The 25,235-nt window shown below is 40.6% G+C and overlaps 2 protein-coding genes across 2 annotated transcripts; one reads left to right on the top strand and one right to left on the bottom strand.

The window, feature by feature from the left end:
- Positions 1-977: 977 nt before the first annotated feature.
- On the top strand, positions 978-3,991 carry LOC124276410. Its single transcript, XM_046712051.1, has 2 exons — positions 978-1,214; positions 2,806-3,991. The coding sequence occupies exons 1-2, from the start codon at positions 1,111-1,113 to the stop codon at positions 3,407-3,409; spliced, it is 708 nt and encodes a 235-aa protein (XP_046568007.1). The 5' UTR covers positions 978-1,110; the 3' UTR covers positions 3,410-3,991.
- Positions 3,992-7,016: 3,025 nt separating this feature from the next.
- LOC124276409 (perlucin-like protein) lies at positions 7,017-10,981 on the bottom strand. The gene is made up of 5 exons (XM_046712050.1): positions 10,863-10,981; positions 10,104-10,198; positions 9,238-9,331; positions 7,386-7,608; positions 7,017-7,119 (listed from the first exon to the last, which is right to left on the bottom strand). Exons 1-5 carry the CDS (start codon positions 10,909-10,911, stop codon positions 7,110-7,112), a joined length of 471 nt encoding a protein of 156 aa, XP_046568006.1. The 5' UTR covers positions 10,912-10,981; the 3' UTR covers positions 7,017-7,109.
- Between the last annotated feature and the right edge of the window lie 14,254 nt (positions 10,982-25,235).

Here is a 25,235-nt window from a genome sequence, read left to right as displayed (position 1 = left end):
GCATCTGCAAATACGTCGACGTCTACATTCACGACAGCGTCACCTTTCATCACCACACAAACTCAATTACCTACCACGCAAAGCACAGATCATACCGCGACCGTGAAATCAGAGCCGGGTGCATCTCTTCCAGGTAAGAAAGACAACTGCAAATGGAATGTTGATCGTCGATACGGTTCCGAGTGGAATATGTTTTCGGCCCATAGAGCTTATGTTGCCAGGAGCTGGCCACTATATATTCTGGGCATGTTGCTTTGGAATGTTCAGAAACTCATGATATATTTCCAGAAGATGTTTTAAGGAAAAACAAACAATCCAAAAAGGAAAACGGCCCATGGACATCCTGAAATATTTTGTTTGTGGGTGTATCATTTAAGATTAAGAGGATGCGTACTAACATAATCACTTATTAGAAGCATTAGCGAAAGCAATAATGTATTCTGTCTCTAAAAAGACCATGGGGAGGTAGGGTAGCCTTGTCGTTTATGTGCTGAAGACCCGGGTTGGATTCCCAACATGGGTACTACGTGAAGCCCATTTCTGGTGTTCCCCGCCATGATACCGCTGGAATATTGCTAAAAGCGGCGTAAAGTTAAAACTCACTTACTACCTCTAACAAGACCTCGGCCACCCAAATTATCCATAAATACGGATTAAAGTTGATTAATACGTGACATCGTTCTGTGACGTCGCTATACCTTGTCTGGTCTGGTCACAAGTGATGCATACAGCCACATACTTCATTCTAAATAGGGATATACGTCGAGATCCTTGGTGAAACCGGTCTTCAGCAACACACGCGACCAAAGGCATGTTATCGTATCACAGTTGTGTAGATCGATGATTATGCTGTTGATCATTGGATCGCCTGGTCCATTAAAGACATCTATCTATACGGTTATATGTTTGCAATGAGGGAAATGATAATATGTGTTTGTTTCATGAATACACAATGCTGCGGTGGCTGATTGGGTCAGGTGACTGACTTTGTTTGCTGACGATTAGGTGCTTGACTCTGAGGGTGTGGGTCCGAATCCCGGATGACACTTAACCCAACAAAAGTACTAGAATCTGTACTGTACTGAGAAAGTGTAGTCCCAAATGTAACATATGTTATATGTGTTTGTTTCAGTTGCTGCTATTGCCGGCGGCGTGGGTGCTGGGCTGTTGATGCTGCTTGTAGTCGTCGCTGTGGCAACATTATGTTACCGAAGGTCAGTTTCATGTGGTAATTGTGCTGGGACTGTGAGGCCGAAGGTTAGTTTCATGTGGTAATTGTTCTGAGACTATGAGGCCGAAGGTTAGTTTCATGTGGTAATTGTGCTGAGACTGTGAGGCCGAAAGGCCGAAAGTCAGTTTCATGTGGTAATTGTTCTGAGACTGTGAGGCCGAAGGTTAGTTTCATATGGTAATTGTGCTGGGACTGTGTGGCCGACGGTTAGTTTCATGTGGTAATTGTTCTGAGACTGTGAGGCCGAAAGTCAGTTTCATGTTGTAATTGTTCTGAGACTGTGAGGCCGAAGGTTAGTTTCATGTGGCAATTGTGCTGGGACTGTGTGGCCGACGGTTAGTTTCATGTTGTAATTGTTCTGAGACTGTGAGGCCGAAGGTTAGTTTCATGTGGCAATTGTGCTGAGACTGTGTGGCCGACGGTTAGTTTCATGTGGTAATTGTGCTGGGACTGTGTGGCCGACGGTTAGTTTCATGTGGTAATTGTGCTGGGACTGTGTGGCCGACGGTTAGTTTCATGTGGTAATTGTGCTGGGACTGTGTGGCCGACGGTTAGTTTCATGTGGTAATTGTGCCGGGACTGTGTGGCCGACGGTTAGTTTCATGTGGTAATTGTGCTGAGACTGTGAGGCCGAAAGTTAGTTTCATGTGGTAATTGTGCTGGGACTGTGTGGCCGACGGTTAGTTTCATGTGGTAATTGTGCTGGGACTGTGTGGCCGACGGTTAGTTTCATGTGGTAATTGTGCTGAGACTGTGAGGCCGAAAGTTAGTTGTGCTAACTGTCTTGTTGTTACGACAGTCAAGTTATATTTGGTAGGCATTGGGATTACAGTTTGTAACCGCAGGTAAGTTTCATGTGACAGTGTTGTACTCAAGGTCTGTTGCCGCGGATACGTTTCATATGGCAGTGTTGAACTCACGGAACGTTTCATGTGTCAGTCTGTTACCGTAGGTAAGTTTCATCTTCTGGCCGTGTTGTGGTTTCAGGAAAGTTTCATGTGTTGATCCAAGGATGGTTGCCTGTCCTAATGTCAACAACATTGTTTCCTATAATGTTTATTGTTTCCTAGTTTCGGTCGGATGTTTCTGCCTGCGCGTGTTAAGCTTGTCCGTGACATAATAGGTACAGTCAACTAAACCAATAGAGTCAGTTTGATAAATGGAACATTTTGATAAATGTAAATCTGAATCTCTCCCTTATTAAAATAATGAACGGAGTTGTATGTACCACTCGAGAAAAGGGTGTGTAGATACAAAGAACACTGATTATTACTTGAACACAGACATCCCAAATGCCTCTATAATTCTGTATTAATGTTGACATCGAAATCATACTATTTAACAGTAAGGAGAATTTAATTGTCACTGTGGCTAAATGAAGAACACGATTCAGAAACAAGCGTAATTAAATAGTTCAATTTACAGAGAGGAATTGTTGCTGGTTTTCAGTTTCATAATTGCATTAGTTTCTGAGTTGATACTCAATCGACAAAACCACAATCCATTTTACAATACACTTTTTATATACCTATCCATAACATTCAAAGGCAGTCACTACACGTCCGTCTTTGCAGAGTTTCAAGTGTGCCCGAAAACATCACAGGAAATGAACTGCAAGGAAGAGAAGAAAGTTCTTCAGAAGAAGCGAATGGGCAACCGGTGTCTATAACATCACCTGTAGATAACGACATCGTTTCAGCAATCACTGACCTGTCCACGCACAGTCCAACAAACCATAGGGCAAGCAGTGGTTCCTACACCTTCACCAACTACACCTTCACCAACGACCATCTGGGCTGTGAAACTCAGAATAGGTCGCTCAGTGACAACTACAATACTGTAACATTCCAGTCAGCTGTTCATCCATCTCAACGTTCTGATCCCCATATACCCACTGGAGAGAAACACGATCACCACAGTTACGACTATCTGCGTAGAACACGTCCGGGTTTCACGTCAGACGTAGACGGTGACACTTTGCCACCATTATACAATGAGTCCCATGTATGTCAGATCGAGAGTAGTGATATTTACAACCATCTGCGTAGAGCAAGTCAGCCTCCTCAGTCAAGTGTCGACTATGACACGATGGCTTCAGTGGCTAAGTTTGTTGATGACATGCAATCCGTGTACAGCTATGACCGCCTGAAAACTGTGACGGGACCATCTGGGGTCTAACGCATAGCAATTTCGACGTTGCACATCACTGGGATTAATTTTCAGTGCGATAGCTGTTGAGATAGGAGTCCAAAGAACCAACCACCAATCCGTTTTGTCTTTGTACGACAACCATTCGCTGCTGAAGACCGGTCACAACCCTCAGTCCCCACCGCGATCAAGATTAACAACCCTTATATCAATCAAAGAAAAGAGAAATGATGACGCTTCTTACCCCGAGTTTGCCACGTGTGTTATGAATCGTTCAGCCCACACGTTTAGAATTCGACCTATTTGGATTTTGTCTGGATTAATATTTTGCCAGGACCATCCATATAATTCGTATAATATTGTTGAATATCACATGAAAGACATGGCTGCCAGAACACACATTGTCGTCGAAGCTTTATTATTTAGTAACCGATACATTTTTGTCGCTTTATGTCATTATTAGCAATGAACTATAAGTTCAAGTCTTTGCATATGTTGAGTGTTATAATCATGTACTGTATTAACATTCTGAAACCTGCTCAGCTCGAGGTCTTATTTGCCAGGAAAAAGAAAGTATGTAGAACTTCGATGGTGGCTAAAACTGAAGAAAACAGGAAAAACGACCATACTATCAGCATTCAGTCGTATATCTGAAGCTGTTTGAGTCTAGATCAAATAGCAAAATAGATGCATAACTTAACATACAACCAGATTCGTTGGCTAAAAGTACTCACTGGAACTTCTTTGGAAGGGGGGCGGTGGGGTAGCCTAGTGGTTAATGGTTCGATTCCCCACATGGGCACAATGTGTTAAGTCCATTTCTAGTGTCCCCCGCCGTGTTATTGCTGGAATATTGCTAAAAGCGGCGTAAAACTAAACTCACTCACTCACTCGTTGGAAGGTTGGTTGGTGTTTAACGCCGCACTCAACAATATTCCAGCCGTATGACAGCGGTCTGTAACATTTCGAGTCTGGACCAGACAATCCAGTGATCGACATCATGTGTATCGATATACGAAACTGAGATGCGATGACATTGGTCAACCAAATCAGCGAGCCTGACCACCCGATGCCGTTAGTGGCCTCTTCCAAGCATGGGTTGCTGAACATCAATTCTAACCCGGATCTTCACGGGTCACTTTGAAGTCACTGAAATGATGAAATTCGCATAACGCTGAACTAGTTGCACAATTCAATTTGAACTATGAATTTGTCTATGTTGTTTGCAGATTCACGATTTCTTCAATTGTGTGATACTTTTATAAGAAGCGGGTTAATGTTGATAAATATATGACACGTTGTAAAATTACACAATTTGATGAAAGACTGTATTTGTACTATTGATTTTAATCATAGCAATAAATCTTCAAAACCTGGAATATTCAATATCTGTCATTTGAACAGCTGATTACAATCAGTTACGGCTTCCTTGCCTTTGGCCGTGTTTTACCTAACTGAACTGTTTGTGAAAAAAACACTTGGTAATACCCGAACGCTTTACTCATTACATACACTTAGATGATTGAAGCGTTTTCCGAAAATCGAATGCCGCGGATTTGAAACAGCGACATCCATACCGAAGGCTAGCGTATGTACTCATCTGATACATCACCCATAGACGAATGATATTGTATTAATAATGACGTATTTACTAATACGAAGGCCAATACATTTAACCCGTGAAGATCCGGGTTAGAATTGATCTTCAGTAACTCATGCTTGTCGTAAGAGGCGACTAACGGGATCGGGTGGTCCGGCTCGCTGACTTGGTTGACACATGTGATCGTATCCCAACTGCATAGATCGATGCTCAGGATGTTGATCACTGGATTGTCTGGTCCATACTCGATTATTTACAGACCGCTGTCATATAGCTTGAATATAGCCTAGTGCGGTGGAAAACTAAACTCACTCACTAATACATTTAACGGTATTCTGTTCTATTCCTTGTTTAAAATATGTTGAGTGTATACATTCAAGCTATTTGCAAATGGTAGCTATTCGATTACTTTTCTTCACCAGGTCTATGCGTGTGCCGGCGATTGAAAGATGTGTTTGATTGAGATGATTGTTTTGACCTGCATATGAGATTGAGAAGCGAGCGAAAGGTATCAAAATTTAGAAAATATTATCTGGGTGATTGCTTCAACCTTCTCCTTTTATGTTTTTCTAAAGGTATGTATTTCACAACATTGGCTATTTGAAATAAGCACCACATCATTTCGGAGACCCAAACTTTACACTTACCGGTACATCGATATAGATCTAGATCGCCCCGAGACAAGCTGAAGCAGGATGCTCATCTCATGCTTAAGGGCAGCATTTACATTTTCTGTGTTTCTCAGCGACCGACCAATCCTAATTTTATTGCCGACCAAGAAAGAAAACGACCTGTATTTATTTAATTCCAACCCCGCCGACTCGAACCGAGAGCGTACCGTCTCGTCATATAAAATGTTACCACACAAAAAAAATAGAGTTATATCCCTTGTTAACAGCCCGGCCATGATGTCTGCTACTGACATAGGAGATGAAAACATATCGATTGATGATCTACAAATATTGCATTGTTTAATATTGTATTAATATGTGTTATTTATAATATGTAGGGTGAGTTTATCATTTAAACCTATTGTTTATCTTATTATCAGTCGCTGTCACAAGTCCGGAGACCGCGAGAAATTGTAATAAGAATTACAATAAATGAGAATCAAGAACATTATTCAGATAATTTTGTCTTTATTAATCTATGTTTGTGTGTGTGTGTGTGTGTGTGTGTGTGTTCCCGACTGACCGTCCCATGTTCAGAATTTGGTAGCTACGTGAAACAGACACACACACACACAAAATGATGCTCTAATCAATATTGTACATCCTTGTCTTTGTACCTTGGGAACGGATGCGGCCGTAAAATCCTGTTGTATAGTCCATATACACTGGCATTGGTTTGGCCTGACTGGCCGACTAGAGTGACTGTGATGACATGTTTGAGATATTGGAGAAATGTATTTGATGGGATATGTTATCATAAACGTATTGCGTAAATGTTCAACTGTATTTACCAGCGACGCCAGCCAATTTATTAGTGATATATACATAAATACATACGAGAGAATGCAACCCTTAATGCTTCAAATAATGGTGTGTGTGTGCGTGTGTGTGTGCGTGCGTGCGTGCGTGCGTGCGTGCGTGCGTGCGTGTGTGTGTGTGTGAGTGTGTGTGTCGCCTAGTGGTAAAAGCCTTCGTTCGTTACGCCGAAGACCCAGGATCGATTCCCCACATGGACACAATGTGTGAAGCCCATTTCTGGTGTCCTTCGCCGTGATATTGCTGGAATATTGCTAAAATGCAGCGTAAAACTAACCTCACACATTCACTCTTAAATCATGGGTGTAAATAATTACTTCAAAACACAATCCAGGATTGACAGAAATTGTACCAAGTTGGTGCAAAGTGTGAAACACAGAAATCCGTGTCCCCGGCAGTGATAGTGATGAAATATTGCCAGACATACTCATGCATTCTACAACGGGGTCTCAGAGGGCGTCGTACCAATATCAATTATCACGAGACTCTTTTCAGCAGTGTATTCATGCCTCTGTGCTTTCCCCGTGTTTCTTTATCACAGACTTGAACACTATTTTAACATATATTTATTTCAGTTTAATATTCTTCCACACGCATGTTGTTCCACCTCGGAGAAGACCTTGATGAAAAGTCCATTTCGATTCTATGTCGCTCTGAAACACGAATGATTTCCTTTACCATTTAGGGCATCTTCTTCGTTGTTTTTCAATCAAGTATTGCTGATAAGATGAGATAAAACGCGTACTTTTACTTTGAATTCATATACACGAAATGATTGCGCAGTTAGTGGTAAATAATATAGCAGGCAGTAAAATACACAGAAATGACATTCATTTATTTGATATTCATATATTGTCACTGCAAAATAACACAATCTAATCTTTCCTACGTTGTTTCGAAACAACAGTTAGAGTCTTACGCTTGTTCACACAGGAATGCAAGTTTTTCAGTGCAATAATGATCGGCCCATTGATAGTTGAAACGTTTCCATAGGCTCATGCAGTTTTGTGTCCTGTCAGTGTCGTCGGGTTGTCCGTTGGCCCAGTCGAAATACTGGATAGGTTTCTCAGACTTGTCCCACACCCACAGACTTTCCGCCATGATGTCGTTACCCCCGAGCCACACCCCGTCAATCCCTGCAGCTGGAACAAAAAAGAGGTGAGGTGAGGTGAGGTGAAACTGGGTTTAACGTCGTGCTTGAGAATATTTCGCTCATATGACGACGTGCATGCGTGTGTATGTGTATGTGCGGCTGCTTGTACTAGCCCAGACTGAAGCTGGTTTTATAAGAGCTAGCCCACTGAGATACCATGCCGCAGTGAAGCATGAATACACCACTCAGAAACATTATACTGACTCCGAGCCGACCAGTCCTTGATGTACCCATTAATGCCGAGCGCCAGGCAGGGACCAACAAGTACCATATGTTAACGTCTTTTGGTATGACGCGGTCGGGGATCGAACCCGCGACCTTCCGCTCTCGAACATAAAAGAGGGTGATATTCAATGGAGTTTCCCTGCAGATCAAATCCATAGCCCTTCGGTCAAAAGAATGTACCTCAATGTCTCACACTACATCGGAACACTCAATATACACAATGTGTTTATTAGCAATTTTCTTTTAAAATTTCAGACCTGGGGGATTGTAGGTTAAAACGCTTTTACGGCAGCCCTTGCTTGTCGAAAAAGACGATATCGCGATCAGGTGGTCAGGTTTGCGGACTTGGTAGATGCATGTCAATGACAAGGTATTCCCGTTGTGTACATAGATACTCATCACATCGATCCCTGGACTGTCCAGACTCGATTATTTACGGGCAGCCGCCATTAGGCTGACTGCTGTGGACAAAGGACAAAAAAGACAACAACAACAAAAGAAGACAACCGAAACAATAAGTTCTGAAAGTTTCAAAATATTAAACATTAAACATATTCTTGGAATTGGTTAGTAACTGATAAGTTATTCAAATACATTTCTGCTTTACCCGTGTTAAACGAGATATGGTAATATGATGGAATGTGTTGACAACTGGTTTCTTTTAAAAGTTCAGATAAAATAATCAATCATGAGTCTTTCAATGAGTTTCCCATCTGAGCTTCCCATCTGCCGCCCGCTCTGGATTTCCATACCGACGCGAAATAATAGATACCTTTCGCATCTCAAATTTTCCCGTGGATTGAGGAATTAGTGCCCTGATGAAACAACAACAACACTCTTAAAACACCAGGTCAGCTTTATCTTTCTCCATCAATCTTCATAAACAAAATTGTTTCCGCAGCAAAACGAATCAATCGCTATTCATTAATTTATTGAATGACTGTTACCAAGTGATGTAAATTCTTAAATTTCATAAGATAACTTATACAGTTAGTAAAACCCATTTGCCCGTCCACTCATTTGTTGGTTAAGGCTGGAAATGTGAAACCTATAAAATATACGGATGCCCCAATACTGATCCAGGTGTGCGAAAGAACACGGGAACTCTTTGCGACTTCAGCACGAGTACACCGTGGACAGTCCGAGAAACTCTCTTCCGTGTGTATCATGGCTACGCTTGCACTCCTAGATTCAGCATCAAACGTATGTGTTTCAAAAGCAAGTGAACCGGCTAACACTATTAACACCGGTTCTGCTAATGTTCTAACGTCACATTGATAGTGGTTCAAGAACTATACCACAAGACCATTTACTATTCTAAAGCCGCATGTGTACATTGAGGCCTTGATGTTCACGTTCCCCCCACTGCTACATCGCTACCATCCCTACTCACTGTTCTGGAGCTGCATGTAGGCCTGGATGTGCTTGTTTTCGTCCTCAGTCTCAATCTCCGCCAGATAGGAACCACCGAATGACGAGCACAAACTCTACAAGAAACAGGATTTTAGACTTAATAATCCTAGTACTTTTCTTAATAATACAATATTCGTTCGCTACTCAGTCTTTAGGTTTCCGCCGCACTCAGCAATATACCAGCTGTATGGCGGCGGTCTGTAAATAGTAGAGACTGGACGAAACAATACAGCGATGAAAAGCATGATCATTGATCTAAGCACATGGCTTGTGTCAATGACATGTGTCAACCATGTCAGCGAGCCTGACCACCCGATCCGTTAGCCGCATGGGTTACTGAAGACCAATTCTAACCCGGATCTTCACGGGTCAATCATACAGACATAATAACATCATGGTGAATGTTCAAGTAAATCAGCATATGCTCCAATGGATGACACATTGTGTCCTCAATGCACAAAGATCCAGCAGTCTGAAGTTCGTATGTTAATGCTTTGGTCGAAATTGTTTGTTCGCTGTATGACGCTGTACTAGCAATATTCCAAACTATATGACGGTTTGTAAATAATCGAACCTGGACCACAAATCCGGTGTTTGACATCATGAGCATCGATTTACGCAACTGTGATACGACATCCATCAACTACTCAATCCCGTCAGTTGCCTCTTTTGTTTATGATCAGTTCTTGTCTGTATTCTTGGTCCGTTACTATAGCGTATGCGAAGTTCGTCTTTGGGCGTAGAGTTCGTAAGTCCATGTCACTTATTACTGTATACCATTTGTAGCGACAGTCGTATGAGGATCTATTTGTGAGCTTGCGTCATGCCTGTTACATCATTACCTACCACTGCGTCGATGAAGGTGGCTTGCATGTTGTAGAAGGCATAACAGGAGGTTCCATAATGTGTCCAGCTGTCTGGACACGTGGTCTGACCAGCCGCTGCAATTACAATACTGTATACATGTATGGCAACAGAGAGGTATGACTCACATGAATAGTTGATGGCATTGTGGCAAATTTCAGGACGTTCGTTATCAGCATTCGTCGTTGAGAGAGTTAATGTCAATGTTTCTACATTTTACTAATGATTGGTTGGTTTGTTGTTTAACGCCGTACTCAGCTATTCCAGCTATATGGCGGCGGTCTGTTAATAATCCAGTCTGGACCAGACAATGCAGTGGTCAACAGCATAAGCATCAATCTACGATGGCATGTGTCAACCACGTCACCGAGCCTGACCACCCGAACCCTTTAGTCGCCTCTTACGACAAGCATGGGCTACTGAAGATTCTAACCCGGAACTTCACGGGTCATTTTACTTACGATGCAATATGACAAACGCATGTATTTCGAATCCTATCATTACTATTACTAATTACGATGCAGTGCTGATTTCCCACAAAACATGCTCACAGCGAAGAATTAGAATTATGACTTTGGTGAGCAGATAATTGTTAGTCCTTTCAGCTCTGCCAGGTGAACACAACATAGAAACACAAGCACATCTTAGTCGCCATGACCTAACGGTGCAGACCTGAGTGGACAAGGCAGGGTTACAGACGGTTTTCAGACACTACACGATACTAAACTTACGGAGACCCACCTATTGCGACCACAGCGCTGAAAAGAAGAGACAGCGCAGTTTTGCTCATTGTTCAACGTCCAGCCCGGCAAAGCGGTCGTTAGTGCTCCTTATGAAGAGTGACATGTAATCGGTTTCAGTGGGAAAAAGCGCGTGTTTCTATAACCAAGTCACTAAGGCTTCAATATCTAACCAGGTCATGGAGATTACGGTACATTTCCAGTGTACAAACAACTTGGAATCCCATAGCGCTGCGTACAAAGAAACTAGAAATGGAATCCGTTTTGTGTGGAGGATTGAATCTACATATGGACATATGAATGATCATTGATTTTTCCTTCTCTTAAGCACTGTACAGGTGATATAAGGCACCCGTTTCTATAATCAATATTTTATAATTAAAAATTGTTTCCAATGCAAAAACAACTTGGAATTCCATTGCGCTGTATGCAATAAAACTGAAAAGGAATCCCTTTTGTGTGGAGGATTGAATCTAGATAATGTTTTATGGATATATGAATGGACATCGATTTTCCCCTTACTTCCAAGCGCTGTGCAGATGATATAAGGCACCTGTTTCTATAGTCAATATTTTGTGATGAAAGAGTGTTTCCAGTCTGTACCTCTGTATTGAGGCCGAGAACCCGTCGTGTCAAATGCTGGTCGTAGGAGATGATTAACCATGGGATTGGGACTGTGAAAATGGATGACCTTTCAAGGCAACCAGTCCATGTTGGTATCATGGCTGGTTTTGTCTTATCAATCACGATATCCATAACAATACGACTTTTGTATGCAGCAAAGTAAACAACCTGTGTATATTCATAGAAACACGACAATGGCGTCGGGCAGTAGTCACTTTACTGACTCAGTTGATACACTTCAACGTATCCCTGTCTGGTCAGATTCGAGGACTTACAGCGCATCGACATAAAGGTGGAACTCGACTAAAGGCGGTGTTACGCAACAATCAAACACAACATCGACAAGGAATACTTCATTTTTTCACTCTAGTACCTGTGATATTTTTCAAGTTTAGTCATTTTCTTTTTTACTTCCAGACACGATAACAACATAACTGACTGAGAGAGAGAGTTTGATTTTACGCTGCCTTTAGCAATATTCCAGCAATATCACGTCGGGGACACCAGAAATGGGCTTCACACATTGTACCCTATTTGGGGAATGAATGGAACACGGGTTTTCAGCGTGACGAGCGAACGCCTTAACCTCCAGGCTACCCTACCGCCCCAGCATAAATTCTCTTTAAAGATATGTATTTAAAACGTACATTCTAACGCATGTACTTACCCACTGAGGCGAAGGCGGTCCGGTGAATAAGTCTACATCTACCGTCTCGATTCACTTTTGCCTTGTATTATTATATGCTGCATGACGTTACATTTCCGCAGTGTAGTCTGAGAGATTTAAACTTTACTTTAAACTTTTCAGATAAAAGGGGTTAAACAGAAAGAGATTAAGCAGGTCCTTTTGTTTTGTACACATTCACAAGACTTGATTACGCAGTTTGAATCCGGATCCATATTAGAAACATTGAAGGAAAAACATAATATCTTATTGAAATCAAATCAATGAATAACACATTTTGTTACTGCAAAAAATAGCCTTAATTTTCTATATGAATTTCAAAGGTAGCCATTTTAAAAAACATTAATGAGATTTTCACCCAGGAATCCATTGCTGCAGTACTGATCAGCCCATTGAAAGGGAAATGTTTTCCACCGGCCCATGCAGTTCTGTTTATTGCCAGTGTTATCAGGTTGCCCTTCTTCCCAGTCAAAATATTGGACAGATTTCTCCCCTAATGGTCCCACACCCATGGACATTCCGCCATGATGCCGTTACCCCAAGCCGCACCTTGTCCTCCCCCTCAGCCTGAATATGGCAAGGGAGATATTCACTGCAGTGTTAGTGCAGGTCTAATCCATAGCCCTCCGATCAATAGAATGCGCTTGTTGGAACTGCATCTCATACACTCGGCGCATGTAGACTTTGATCTGTTGTTCCCTTTCGCTATCTGTGCCTTTGAACGTTTAGTGAGTTTGTAGCATCTGCCACGAGGAGTCGTATACATTATTCGTTTTTGTTTTCAGTTACAGTTGTTTTGGCTATATCTTCCTACCATCGCCAGCGGCTGAAGCTTTTAAGGGATGGTGTAAATGCAACTAGGGTCCATGCAGGTAGCAAAAGTAGTGTAAGTCACCATGGTTCCTAGCATGGTGAGATCTACCTTCAGTTGTTGGCGATCTATAGCCCGTGTTTTATATTGTATTGTCTTCTTCAATTAAAATGTTTTAGATTTACATGCTAGTTTTATATTCATATCTGTGATACTCTAGTATTTTTACCGTCCATCGTCGACAGATTTTACTCTTCAAAATGTTTTCATTTTAATTGTATAAATTGTCTTCGTCACGATATGGCTGAGATATTGCCGATGTGACGTTAAATATTAACTCACTCACTCACTCAGTTACAGTAGTGCTTTCGTACCTTTTATGAATGACATATGATGCGACCAAATTAGTGTCTGAGCTACTGCTGCTGCTACTACTACTGCTGCTGCTGCTGCTACTACTACTGCTGCTGCTGCTACTACTATTATGTTCATTTCATTAACTTCTTCGTCATGTTTCTTGTTTTTGGTACGACACAGAATATGTTGAGGGCGCCATGGAATTTGAATTCAATCCAGCCTCAGACATATCCAGGTCAACAAGTTACCTAAGGGAAACACAATACCAAACTTACGGAGACCCACCTCCAGCTACATGAGCACTGAATACTTGTGATAGTACAGTGATTTGCACTGCTTCGTTGATTGCGAAGTGAAGTGTCGTTTCTTATAAAGCTTTTAACCACTACCACTAGGGCGAACTTGTGTGTCTATAGCTAAGTCGTTATCACTACGATATCTATAGAATTCATCGTAATTAAGACAGAATACTTGTTCAGTACTTGAAGTCACTATTTGATGAAATCGGATCGGGAGTAATACTGTTTTGGAAAATGTAGTACCGTATACAAAAAACAAAATGTCAAAGAAATTATTATATGTGACCAGACGAATCTAGGTAGGAACACATGAGACGGGGAAATATTCCAGTTTTTAGATGTTTTCATGTCATTTTGTAAGACGCCTATTTCTGTCACTAAGCTGTTTCTAGTTATGTTATCAGGTAGTTCTGAATCAGTTCCTTATTCTTGCGCAAACACCGTATCTATAGGCATGTCGACAAAGCTCCTTTCCCTGGAACTAAGACAAAACCAAAATTTCTCAAAAGATGAAATTTGATGTTTCCTTGCCTGCTGATAGAGCGTTAAGGGATGGAACAAGGACTGTCAGTATACCGTCTATGAGTGGGTGATCCACGTTTCACTGCGCGACGGTATCTCGGTGAACTGGCACTTCAAACTTACAGCCCAGCGTTAAACTGTATGACTCACCTCTCCGTCGTTCATGAGGCTTTGGACCCAACCTACTCAAAGCTCGTAGTTGGAGCAGGAATATGAATATCGACAATGTATGACTTTGCTGGGCAGTATCTCACGTTATCAACCACTGGTTTATGGTATCAATGACGTAATTGTAGACATGTACCAAGGCATTGCGGATGTCCTAGTCTCTGCGAAGTGAATTGTAAACTGATTGGAGCACATTCCAACACTCCAATCATTATTAAATAAACCCCTTAAATTACTACTTGAAGTTGAGACTGGTTGGTAATTAACCCGGGAATGATGGTCGGTGAGAGATTTTTCGCAAATCATTTGAGGAAGGCAATACAAAATTTGGTGCTTTTAATATTCAAAATCTTATACGACGAGTCATCAAGTTTTGGCTTTTTCGTAATCTCGACCACATCAGATTCTAAAATATATGCCGAGTGCGAAAACGTCCCTAACAGTATTCCATTCTTCAGGCACAATTGATACATCAGTCGTATCAGTTCCCCTCTCCTTAGTTTCAGACATAATCACTTCCCCGTGACATTGAATAAGTAAGACTCGTTTGGTCAGGTTCATAAAGTCTGTCTTTGGAGGCACGTAACGCTGACTGCATAATTCGTCTCGGCTACTGCGTTCCCGGCACAGACACGTCTTGCCCTAAGCGTCAAACACACATCGCGTGGACAGGTGCTCGTAAACATATACTTGGCGAGGTGTTTTATAAGCAGGTACATTTAGAAATGTGACTCTTATGGTGTAAACTGTTTTTCAAGTGTCTAACTGTAATTCCTTCCCCGACCCCACCAACCGTACAAACTAACCCGCCAAACTAGACAGGTTTCTGGATTTTCGGATTGGTTGATTGTAAGATCGATTTGAAACTCTGAGTGAATGAGCAATTATTTGAGTGGATTTCAAATTACAGGAATCAGTATATGGCAACGTGGTGACTACATATAGATGGGCAGGGAAGGACGGTGTTCGGATAAGGATTGGTGAGCACAGTGAATATGAACCCGTGTACAAATGTATTGCTAGAACGATGTATTGTCAACCATCTTCGTCGAGAGTAATCAGCTGTGTGTGCTTCACTGAGTGAACTAAAATAGCTAAAAAAGTTAAAATTATACCAAAATCACATTTTTAACAGAAGGGTATCAGCGTGATAATATGACCATGCATATCGATCTTGGTGTACCAAGTTACAAATAGCATATTTTCAATTTCTCTTTAGTTTCATAATGGACAAGGCCGTTCGTGATCAGCAGAAACATCGATGACAACCAAACCCATCCCAGGAAGTGGGATGTTGCCTAGAAGCATATTTCACTTGATTAATGACGGTCCGCACAGGTGCCGGAAGTTGACTACCTCCTCGGGCTTAACGAATACTAACTGTTGATTGGATGATTTTCCTTGTTCTCGTAATCGAATGACTGGGTAACATATGAGTAAAACCCTACCCCAAGCCAGGCCCGTAAATAACTGAGCTGTTTGTAAACATGCCATAAGGTCATATTTAAAGACGAAATAAACAAAAAGGTTACTAAAATGATATATGTGCATCATTCGGGAGTTGCTTTACTTAACATGTTTAAAAAACTGCGCTCATACAAATTTGGAAATTAACGTGTTATTGCATAAGCCTGATATCTAAGAGAGTGAAGTAGCAATTTTATCTTAAATCATGCAAACGCAAGAAATGGTCGTACATTTAGTTTTATTCCTGTACACAAATATAGTCTTTCTCCATAAAAACTGTGAATCTTATGACAGTCAAGGTATATACATCCAAAAGATAAATGCATAAATTTATCATCATACATGTAAGATAGCAACTGTACATAAGAGAAGGTATGATACAATGTATGTATTATACAACTTGTGAGACAATAGTCCAGTCTTAGTCATTTGTGCGAGTCATTTCATAGATATTCATCTGGTGATTATGAAATATATCATATATCCTTGCCACATGAGCAGATAACCATTTTCCTTGTGGGGTGGTGGGGGGTGGGCAAGGGTGCCGCTGATGTATCTCCTTGTGTTTAATAAGAATACACATTCCTTCTGTTGTGATGATGTACCTTCAAAATGTTATCGTGAAGACATCACATCTATTGACATGGCTTTGTGAATCCATTCAATATGTTTCTTTGTTTTGGTATCAACAGTTCTGTACTATACCAACATATTCTACATACTGTCTAATACCCATCACAAAACTCTTCTCCTGAACCCAAGTCAGGGGATGCAGAACACAAGTTCCATCTAAGCCAAACCCGATGACACCATCTTGACGGATACACGGCCTCTGGATCTTGTTACCGCGTGAACACATGCTGATTGTTTTGTATCTTAAGACAAGCTATCATTGATCCATTAGGTATAAATTATTCGCAAATTCACTTTCCGCAGGAGCTAATGGTCCTTCATCAACTTCGACCAATGGCCTTCTGTCTGCTAGAGGCTCTCGGCCAATCATTGGGGGAGGAAGGGGCGGTCTGTCTGTCACATCAAAAGCTTGATTCACAAAGTAGGACAATGACCTCCTTCTTCCACCATCATTGCCAGGAGGACTGGGCTTGGTAGGGATGCAGTCATACTCAAGGGACTGCACAGAGGCTCTCCTGTCTTTACCGATATCTGGTGTGACAGGAAGCAAGTATTCGTCCTCGTTTTCAACCACAGAGGATCCGTCCACCAACCTATCCTCGGGACGTTTCAGATTGTCCTTGTCCTCATCCCCGAACGTAGCCTCGTAATTATTTTCAGTCTGGTCAACCTTATTGGACCTCAAAGTAAGGGTTGAGGTAAGCGAAGGACAGGTATAATTGTCCTCCTTGAAACTGGAACATGAGGACATCATTGCATAAGGCTCCGAGTAAATCATTGACACACCGTCAGATCCGGTCGAGTCCTGGGTCTCAGATCCCAAGTAACTCTGTCTTCCCGTGGGACTATCCATTCCTAAATAGCACGTGTTTTCTTTAGATGCCTCTTGCAGCTCAAAGGGTTTGGGGACTTGTGGTGCTGGGACAACTTTCGGTTCACTCTTCTTTCTTTTGTCCTTCTGCTTGGACTCGTAAGCATCAGAATAGTACGGTGTCCGGGTTTCCATGGGGATGCTGTTGCCCATAGGTTCTCCGTTCATTGCTTCCTCCATCTCGACATATATCTTAGGGTCTCTGGAACTACGACGCGTCTTGGGTGCTGTTTCACCGTTTACTATAACCCCATTCTTTTTCTGTGAGTCCATTTCCGCTGCAAGTTTCCTGTGAAGAAACAGAATCCATTTAATTGTGGTTTACAAAATCCTGATGATGGACAAGCAAATCGAGACCCCTAATTTCATAATACAAGCAATAACAAATCAGAATGCATCTCAGATGCCCTATGTTCATCCGACAAATGCTAAAATACACTGGATTATTGTAACTAATAACTACTCAAAACTTTGGGCAAAGTTCTTGCATGCCAGACATTTGATCGTAGGGGAGGGGAAGAGAGATGGGAGAGAGATTATGAGAGGAAGGTTTAGAAGGGAGGAGGGAACTGAGAGATAGAGAAAGCGGGAGGGGTAGGTAGGGTGAAGGGGGAATGAAGGAGAGAGGGAGATAGATAGGGACAGAGAAAGCTGGGAGAGACAGAAGGGGAAGGAGGAGGGAAGGAGAGAGAGAAGGAGTGGGTAGAGGAGGGAGAAAAGAAGGAATGTGGCAGTGAGGAGGAGGTAGGTAGACGGAGAGAGAGGGAGAGAAGAAGAGACATAGAGTGGGAGAATTCGAGATCGTGTTCATGGTGAACCATATTCAGAATGACCATTACATGGCTACCCAGTGAACCAGGATGCTTTGCCTCACCTCATATACCACGGAAACCCTGCCAGTGTGATGGACAGGACAACAACCATAATCAGGACTCCGAATAGGATGGCGGCGACGAAGTCAGGGTCTGAGGGAAAAAAGATGTTTATAATTATTTCACCTGCATTATTCAATAGTTGATTGTATTCAATAGTAGTGTCAATAATCATGTTTAGACGTTTCACAAAGAGGGACTCTTTACAATCATAAAACACCATGCGTTTGTGTTAGGTCAAAGTAAGAATAGTGACCACATTTCTAACACAAATGGATTTTCGCAGAATTTACAAAGTTATTTACAGATGCCAAGCAAACTATATAAAAAGTACACAATACACGGGTGCCACCGATGGGGGAGGACATGGTGTTTGCTGTCATTGACTGATATGGGACTAATGGTTCTTGGATCAGCTACGTCCTTCAAGTTCCTTCTGTTTGTGACTTACGAATATGAAGACTCCTTCATTACCTGCATAAGGTTATGAATAACTCGTGCATTGTTGAATGTCTTACCTATGCCGTCAGCATCCCCGACCAGTTTGTTGAACACATTTGCAACGTTTCCCTCGTCGGCGTGGCACCTTAATACAAGATTGGCAGCTTCATTGGCTGCAAAAGAGAAAAGTTGTTAGGTCATCATTTACATCCTTCACTTCTCCTATCAGCTGTGAGTTAGTTAATTGACAGCTTTAATGGTGTTTTCAATCTGATTTGTGTCCCATTCTACGCTTTAACTGGAGCAACGTTTTTGTTTGAAAATGGCTTCGGGTAAATAAATGAATTCTATTTGCTATCTGTATGATAACGTATCCTGACCATTGGACATCATTCCGTAAGAATGGTTCGTAGAAACTGAAATCTGAAAGATGTGATTTGACATGATATTGCCCAAATCAATGACGATCCTCTTTGCAAATATGTTATGTATTGAAACATGGTACTTTACTCTTCTTGCAAACAAAAACATTTTGCATATAGTTATTTACAATCCTGTATATCAGCAGCGTTTACATGTGATTTTCATTCATGATTTTGACTGCATTCAGTTTACCCGAGGACAAATAAGATGTAGCAAAGCGCAAAAGCCAAGAGACAATATCAACCAATTTGTTCATTAACTCTTTATAACTCTTACAATTGTCAGCTGGCATATACTAAGGAACAGTATCTTCTGTTAAGTGCCGAAAACATAGTGTAACGGTAATGACTATATTCTCTGAAGAGTACCTTCAAATCCAATCCATACATATCTAGGAGGACTGGTTGGACTAAGAGACAGGCGGACAGTCACCGGCGTTGTCGTGTTGAGGAGGGACTGTTCCTGTTGCTCTTCCTCCTGTTCAACCTTCTTGTCGTTGTCGCAGCCGAACACGTACGCAGTGTCTCTGTCGTAGATGGTCAGTTTGGAACACTGGTTTCCTCTGGTGGTGCCGTTGAGGCGCATGTAGACTCCGTACACCTGGATATTGGCTTTGTCACTCGGGTTGGCAGAGTCCACCGTGCAGGAGCAGGTGCCCGATTTGAAGCTGGATCTCCTAGGGTCGTACACTGAGAACGTCGACTCTCCTCGTACCGTCTCCACGGAGCAGAAGTCGGCTATGGTTGATTCTGAAGACAAGGCAATATACTAGTTTACTACCCATGCGTTTCTGGATCAACAAGTTGCCCAGATTATACGACGATACGGGTGACATGAGATGATCCATACGACATCATGGATAACAATATCTTGCTATAAGTACAGAGTAACGATGAAGTTGTTATCATGTAGACGTATGTTTCATTATCAACTGACCAATTGACCAACTAGAATGCCGAATAGGTGACATGTGGTTTGTACAAGGTTACATCTCTTGGGAGTTTCAGGACTTTGTGCTAATGAGTTTGAACCCCATCATCAGGATCCTGATTTGGCAGCATTAAGACAATGAGATGGACATACGGGTATGAAATTTTACTATGATCAGATTGCGTGCCATTTCAGTCTTAGCGCCCTGAGAGGTAGTGTCCAATATGTCAAAAACATAGTGTTACGACAAATTATTACATCTGAAGAACACACAATGTCATAACTGATGTTCAACGGTTCATTCAGGCAATTACCATAGCTTTTGTTTGCTATATACGAACTGGAAACTTTTTTCTGAGGATAACACATTTCCTTTTTGCACATGTATTTTTATGATATACCACATACCTGCAATACACCTGTAGTACAGTTTGGAATAGCTTGACACTTTAACCGTGGAATCAGAACACGACCCCGATGTTTTGGGACTGGGGAAGGAACATCTCGACTGTCCATAACAGTCCTCAACAATCTGGTCTATACCCTCCTGGTGGAACGCAAGTTGACAGTCTCCCTCTGCATCGGTGTTGCAGCAGGAGGTGTCGGTGGAGTTGTTGCAGTCGGTGACGGTAGGGCACTGGTCGGACGACTTGAAGCCGTAGACAGCATGGTGGACAGCGATCCTCTTTTTGGATTCACACATCAACGTATGATACTTATCAGTACAAGGGTTTGTGTTGTAGCAGATAGACTCTGTACGTATTTTGGTCTTGCATTCTGAAAAAGGAGATTATTTATTGATCGAACTGACGATGCAAAACAAAGAAAGGCAATACGTGTATCACAAATCAAAATAGCAATAGCTCATATTGGTCAGAAGACAGGATAGCAAATCACAAGCCAAACCCAATATAGCTATTTAACTTTTATGTAAATCAGTTCTTTATGATTGATAGTGACTTCGATTGAACTTGAAAATGAATTCAATACGGATAGGTGTGTTCTGGCCCTTAAGTTTGCGGCATAACCCGACAGTTGTCAGTCAGGTAATGTTTAATAATATTTGTACGTTATCGGTCAAGTCTAATTTCCATGGTTTACTGTCCTTTGACGACAGACTTTTATAGGATAGATTTAGTTTGGTTAAATGTATAAATTGTTCTCGTCACGGTATGGCTGAAATATTTCCGATGTGACGCTAAATATTAACTCACTCACTCCAGTTTCCAAGGGTATACTCTTTGCCAGGCTGATAACACAATCGCTTTTGCCTGAAACACAACTTGACTGTTGATACGTTATATAGTATTAGGGGCACGACTGGTCGAGACGCTTGTGGCGCTCGATAAGTCTTCCCTGAAACCTGTTGTCTTCAGTCCGAATCAGACAATCAACTTCATAATATATACACGTACATAGAATTGCCTGGATATTTAAAAAAAAATATATAAGGTTACTATAGAAGTCTATGGGAAAACATTTAGTGTTGTGTAACTTGTACTGAGGAAGTATGACTCTGACACTGTGTCGAAGAAACTTTCAAATGAATATTCGGACAAGCGGGATCATCACCCTATGCAGTAATACTATTATTTTTGTATTTGGGATACAAAAGTATTGTCATAGCTATACATGTGTCCCAAAATACCAATACCTTCAAGTGTCTGAAATAATTATGACCGCATGTAAAGAGTGAATTGTGTTCAAATATTTTTTTGGGGGAAAGTCTGTTTGTCCAAAGATATTTTAAAAATAGGATCATGATATAATAAGTGTAAGGAAAAGATGCTTCTAAAACACCACTTGTCCTGAAAGTATGAAATTTTACTGAAACCAATGTCACTTAATCAACGAATGAAAGGTTATTAAAATTCCCGATTCGCTAATTGATGTTGGCTTAAATGAATCCAATGCGCTAAACTATTTCCAATGTCGCGCATTAATAATTATATGGACAGATTACACCTCATATATCATAGGATAGGCACATTAAGTGTTCCGTTACAAGTCGCTGTACATAGTTTCTACCATGTAACGGAAATGCTCCCGATATTGTCAGTCAGATTGATGGCCCTCTGAGACAGATTTCGATGTAGTCAGATCTCATTAGCGCCATCACGGTGATAGAGCCGCAGGCATTACATAGGACCGACCATATCTCATTACCTGCTGCAGCTGTTATGACATGGGAACATGCTTTTTCCTTCATTAATCTAAATTAGTGTAGGTGCTAAACTTCCAAAGGTTTTTGTTTCATTAGTGAGATATATACAAAAACGGAAAGATTAATGAGTGCAATCGTGAAAGCGATGACTATAAAGAAATGGTTACCAGAAGAAATGTTCATTAGCAGCAATACTGCACTGTATATATTCACATGAAGAGTAAAGAAAATATTAACGATACATGACGAATATATGCATGCTATTTATTTATGATATATAACCAAACTGATTTTACAGAGGGCAGAATTATTTTCAATGGCAACAATAGTGCAATATATATATTTACGAGAAGCGTAAAGAAAATATTGAATATGCATTACAAATACATGCATCCTATTTTTTATTATATATATACACGTCGAAGTTAACGAGGGAGTCGAAATAGTGTCATTAGCAATATTACAGAACGTGAAGCATAAAAATATTAACTATTCACTATGAATACATGCATTGTATTTATTTATGATATATCAGTACATTAAAGTTACAGAGGTCAGAAATATTTTCATTAACAACAATACTGCACTATATATATTCACGAGAAGCGTGAAGAAAATATTAAACATAAATTACGAATACATGCCTGCTATTTATGGCATACGAGCACATTGAAATTACAGATGGCTGTTAACAAACTGATAGTAATGTAACTGGAAATATTGAAGATGTGAATATTTTTCATATTTGAAAAGAAGGAAAACATCAATAATCAAGAATATATGAAAGTCATATAGAGAGAACGTCGCGGTGTTAACATATTACACTGCAGTCCAGTGCGCAACTATTACGTACACTTCGCAAGGTGAGTGAGTGAGTTTAGCTTTACGCCGCACTCAGCAATATTACAGGTATATGGCGGCGGTCTGTAAATAATCGAGTCTGGACCAGACAATACAGTGATCAACAGCATGAGCATCAATCTGCGCAATTGGGACACGATGTGTCAACCAAGCCAGTGAGCCTGACCACCCGATCCCGTTAGTCGCTTCTTACGACAAGCATGGGTTACTGAAGATCAATATTCTAACTCGGACCTTCAAGGGTGACTTCGCAAGGTAATAAAGTAAGTGTTTGCATGAGTTGACACTTAACAGACTGGTTGATAAAATGTTACATAAATCTAAAACATAGTGTAGTGTACTTTGGATTACTTTAATCCTTTAAACTCGTAGTAACATATAGTATGTTTATTTGTGATATTGTTTGTTACTTTGTGTATCAGTTTACCTATTCATACCACCAGACAGTACAAAAGAACTACTGCTGGTCTCCTTATTTGCTTCCAGAGAAAAATTAGTTATCTAAATTTGTTTTATACATTCAGCAAATACAGGGCCATGCCATGTACAATTATTTATGTAGTCTAAAAGTATTTTTATATCAAACAATTAATGAAATGTCCTGGGTCAGTTTGTGGGTAAAATATCATATCAATAGGGTGTACAGTTTAGAAATCAAGTAACCGATTTCATTTATCTATCGGATATACGTCAAATATTCATCAATAGGAAGATATGGTACCAAAAATGGCCAAAACAATTTTTCCGTATTAGATCAATAAAGTTTAAAATTCTAAGTTTAAGGTTCACATTCCGGTAAATAGATATTATTTTGTTTTTCATATTTTTAAACAATTATTAAAAATTAGTTTAATATTTTTTTTTCTATCACTATTAACTCTGATTAATTCCTGTACAAAAACAACCGTATTTCTCACCTGTTAGGCATAATATTCCCAAGAGGACGAGGAGAGCCGACACGAGACAGCACATAGCACTCTCCATGAGTAGACTGACCACTGTCACTTGTCCATACGAAGTGACCCGGATCAGGTTAAACGGGGCTGACCTTACGCTGGTCAGGTGACTGAAATCCAAGGAGTGAAGGCTAACGAGATGACCAGTGGACTATGGGAACGCTGGATTGGAGTGGACACACAGATGTCTGAAGTGACGGTAATCCGCGAGTGAGGAAGTGTTACGTGAGAGGCGAGTTTCAAGTGCCAGGCTCTCCCTTGATTTTTTACTATAGGCGATAACGCTTGACTGATTTGCGTCAAGCACTAAACTTGAGCACGCCCTTGTACGTCATCATTTTATCATTTGGTGAGCTAATAATGTTTTTGCATTTTTTTACTCAACTGTTTACTGTTTTTACAGTTATGTAACATCTGTATTTTTCAAATGAAAAGAAAGTTATCACAATTTCGTATTCATCATCTTACAAATGAAGAATTAACTCCATTTCTTAATGATTCAAACAGAGGTGTAATTCTATGTACAAGAAAAACTATTCTTAACCGATTACAATATAATCACATTGTAACACATGTAGTGTACGCGCGTTCTTTCAAACTATATATGGGTATAGGTCATTATAGAGACAATGTATACGGATTACCCTTCCGTACAGCTTATAATATATGTGTTAAATCTAAAGATGACAAAGCCACATTCTTTATTCTGGTTATGGCAAATGTGTTAAACATATATATAGCAACAATATTGTTGGTTATACAGTCTCTTAAAGCCACGAGTCGTACTGAATCACAATCGAAAACAATAATGAATCGATCTTAACTCGCAATCAAAATACATAGTTTGTCTTTTCACAAAATGAAACGAGATTAGAAACTATACTGTGTCATTGTTTTCTTCAGTAATCTCATGCTTAATACCCAGAAAAACTATTTGATTTGTATAACCATTCTGTCAAATATTACATAATAAAAGAACTGTATGCACTCGAGAGATTACTTTGGAATAGAACCATATACTTTAGAAAACTATTATAACTTTAAGGATTACTTATAATTCAACATTTTTAAAAAATAAGGTTATAATTGTTTAAAGGAAATGTAACACGTTGATGACTCTATGACCTAGGCCACGTCTTGACCGTGTCAGACTATCGCTTTATGGATTCGTTAGCACCTGTTGACTTTACTGATGTTCAGTAAATTATGTATATAGCTTTCCCATGTTGTATGTATATCTGTATATAACTCACATATGTTGCTCTATACCTTTCCTTAACACGCAGATTT

This window comes from Haliotis rubra, unplaced genomic scaffold, assembly GCF_003918875.1.
Source record: "Haliotis rubra isolate DU_JTF1 unplaced genomic scaffold, ASM391887v1 Scf209, whole genome shotgun sequence".
NCBI classification, from domain to species: Eukaryota; Metazoa; Mollusca; class Gastropoda; order Lepetellida; family Haliotidae; genus Haliotis; species Haliotis rubra.
This window is presented reverse-complemented; position numbering and strand designations above follow the sequence as displayed.

Coding starts and splice junctions, on each gene's coding strand:
- LOC124276410 (XM_046712051.1), top strand. CDS start 1,111: ATGTTATATGTGTTTGTTTCAGTTGCTGCTATTGCCGGCGGCGTGGGT. Junction 1,215..2,805: donor GCAACATTATGTTACCGAAG/GTCAGTTTCATG, acceptor CCGTCTTTGCAG/AGTTTCAAGTGTGCCCGAAA.
- LOC124276409 (XM_046712050.1), bottom strand. CDS start 10,911: ATGAGCAAAACTGCGCTGTCTCTTCTTTTCAGCGCTGTGGTCGCAATA. Junction 10,199..10,862: donor CAGCGCTGTGGTCGCAATAG/GTGGGTCTCCGT, acceptor TTGTAATTGCAG/CGGCTGGTCAGACCACGTGT. Junction 7,609..9,237: donor CTACATGCAGCTCCAGAACA/GTGAGTAGGGAT, acceptor TTTTTGTTCCAG/CTGCAGGGATTGACGGGGTG.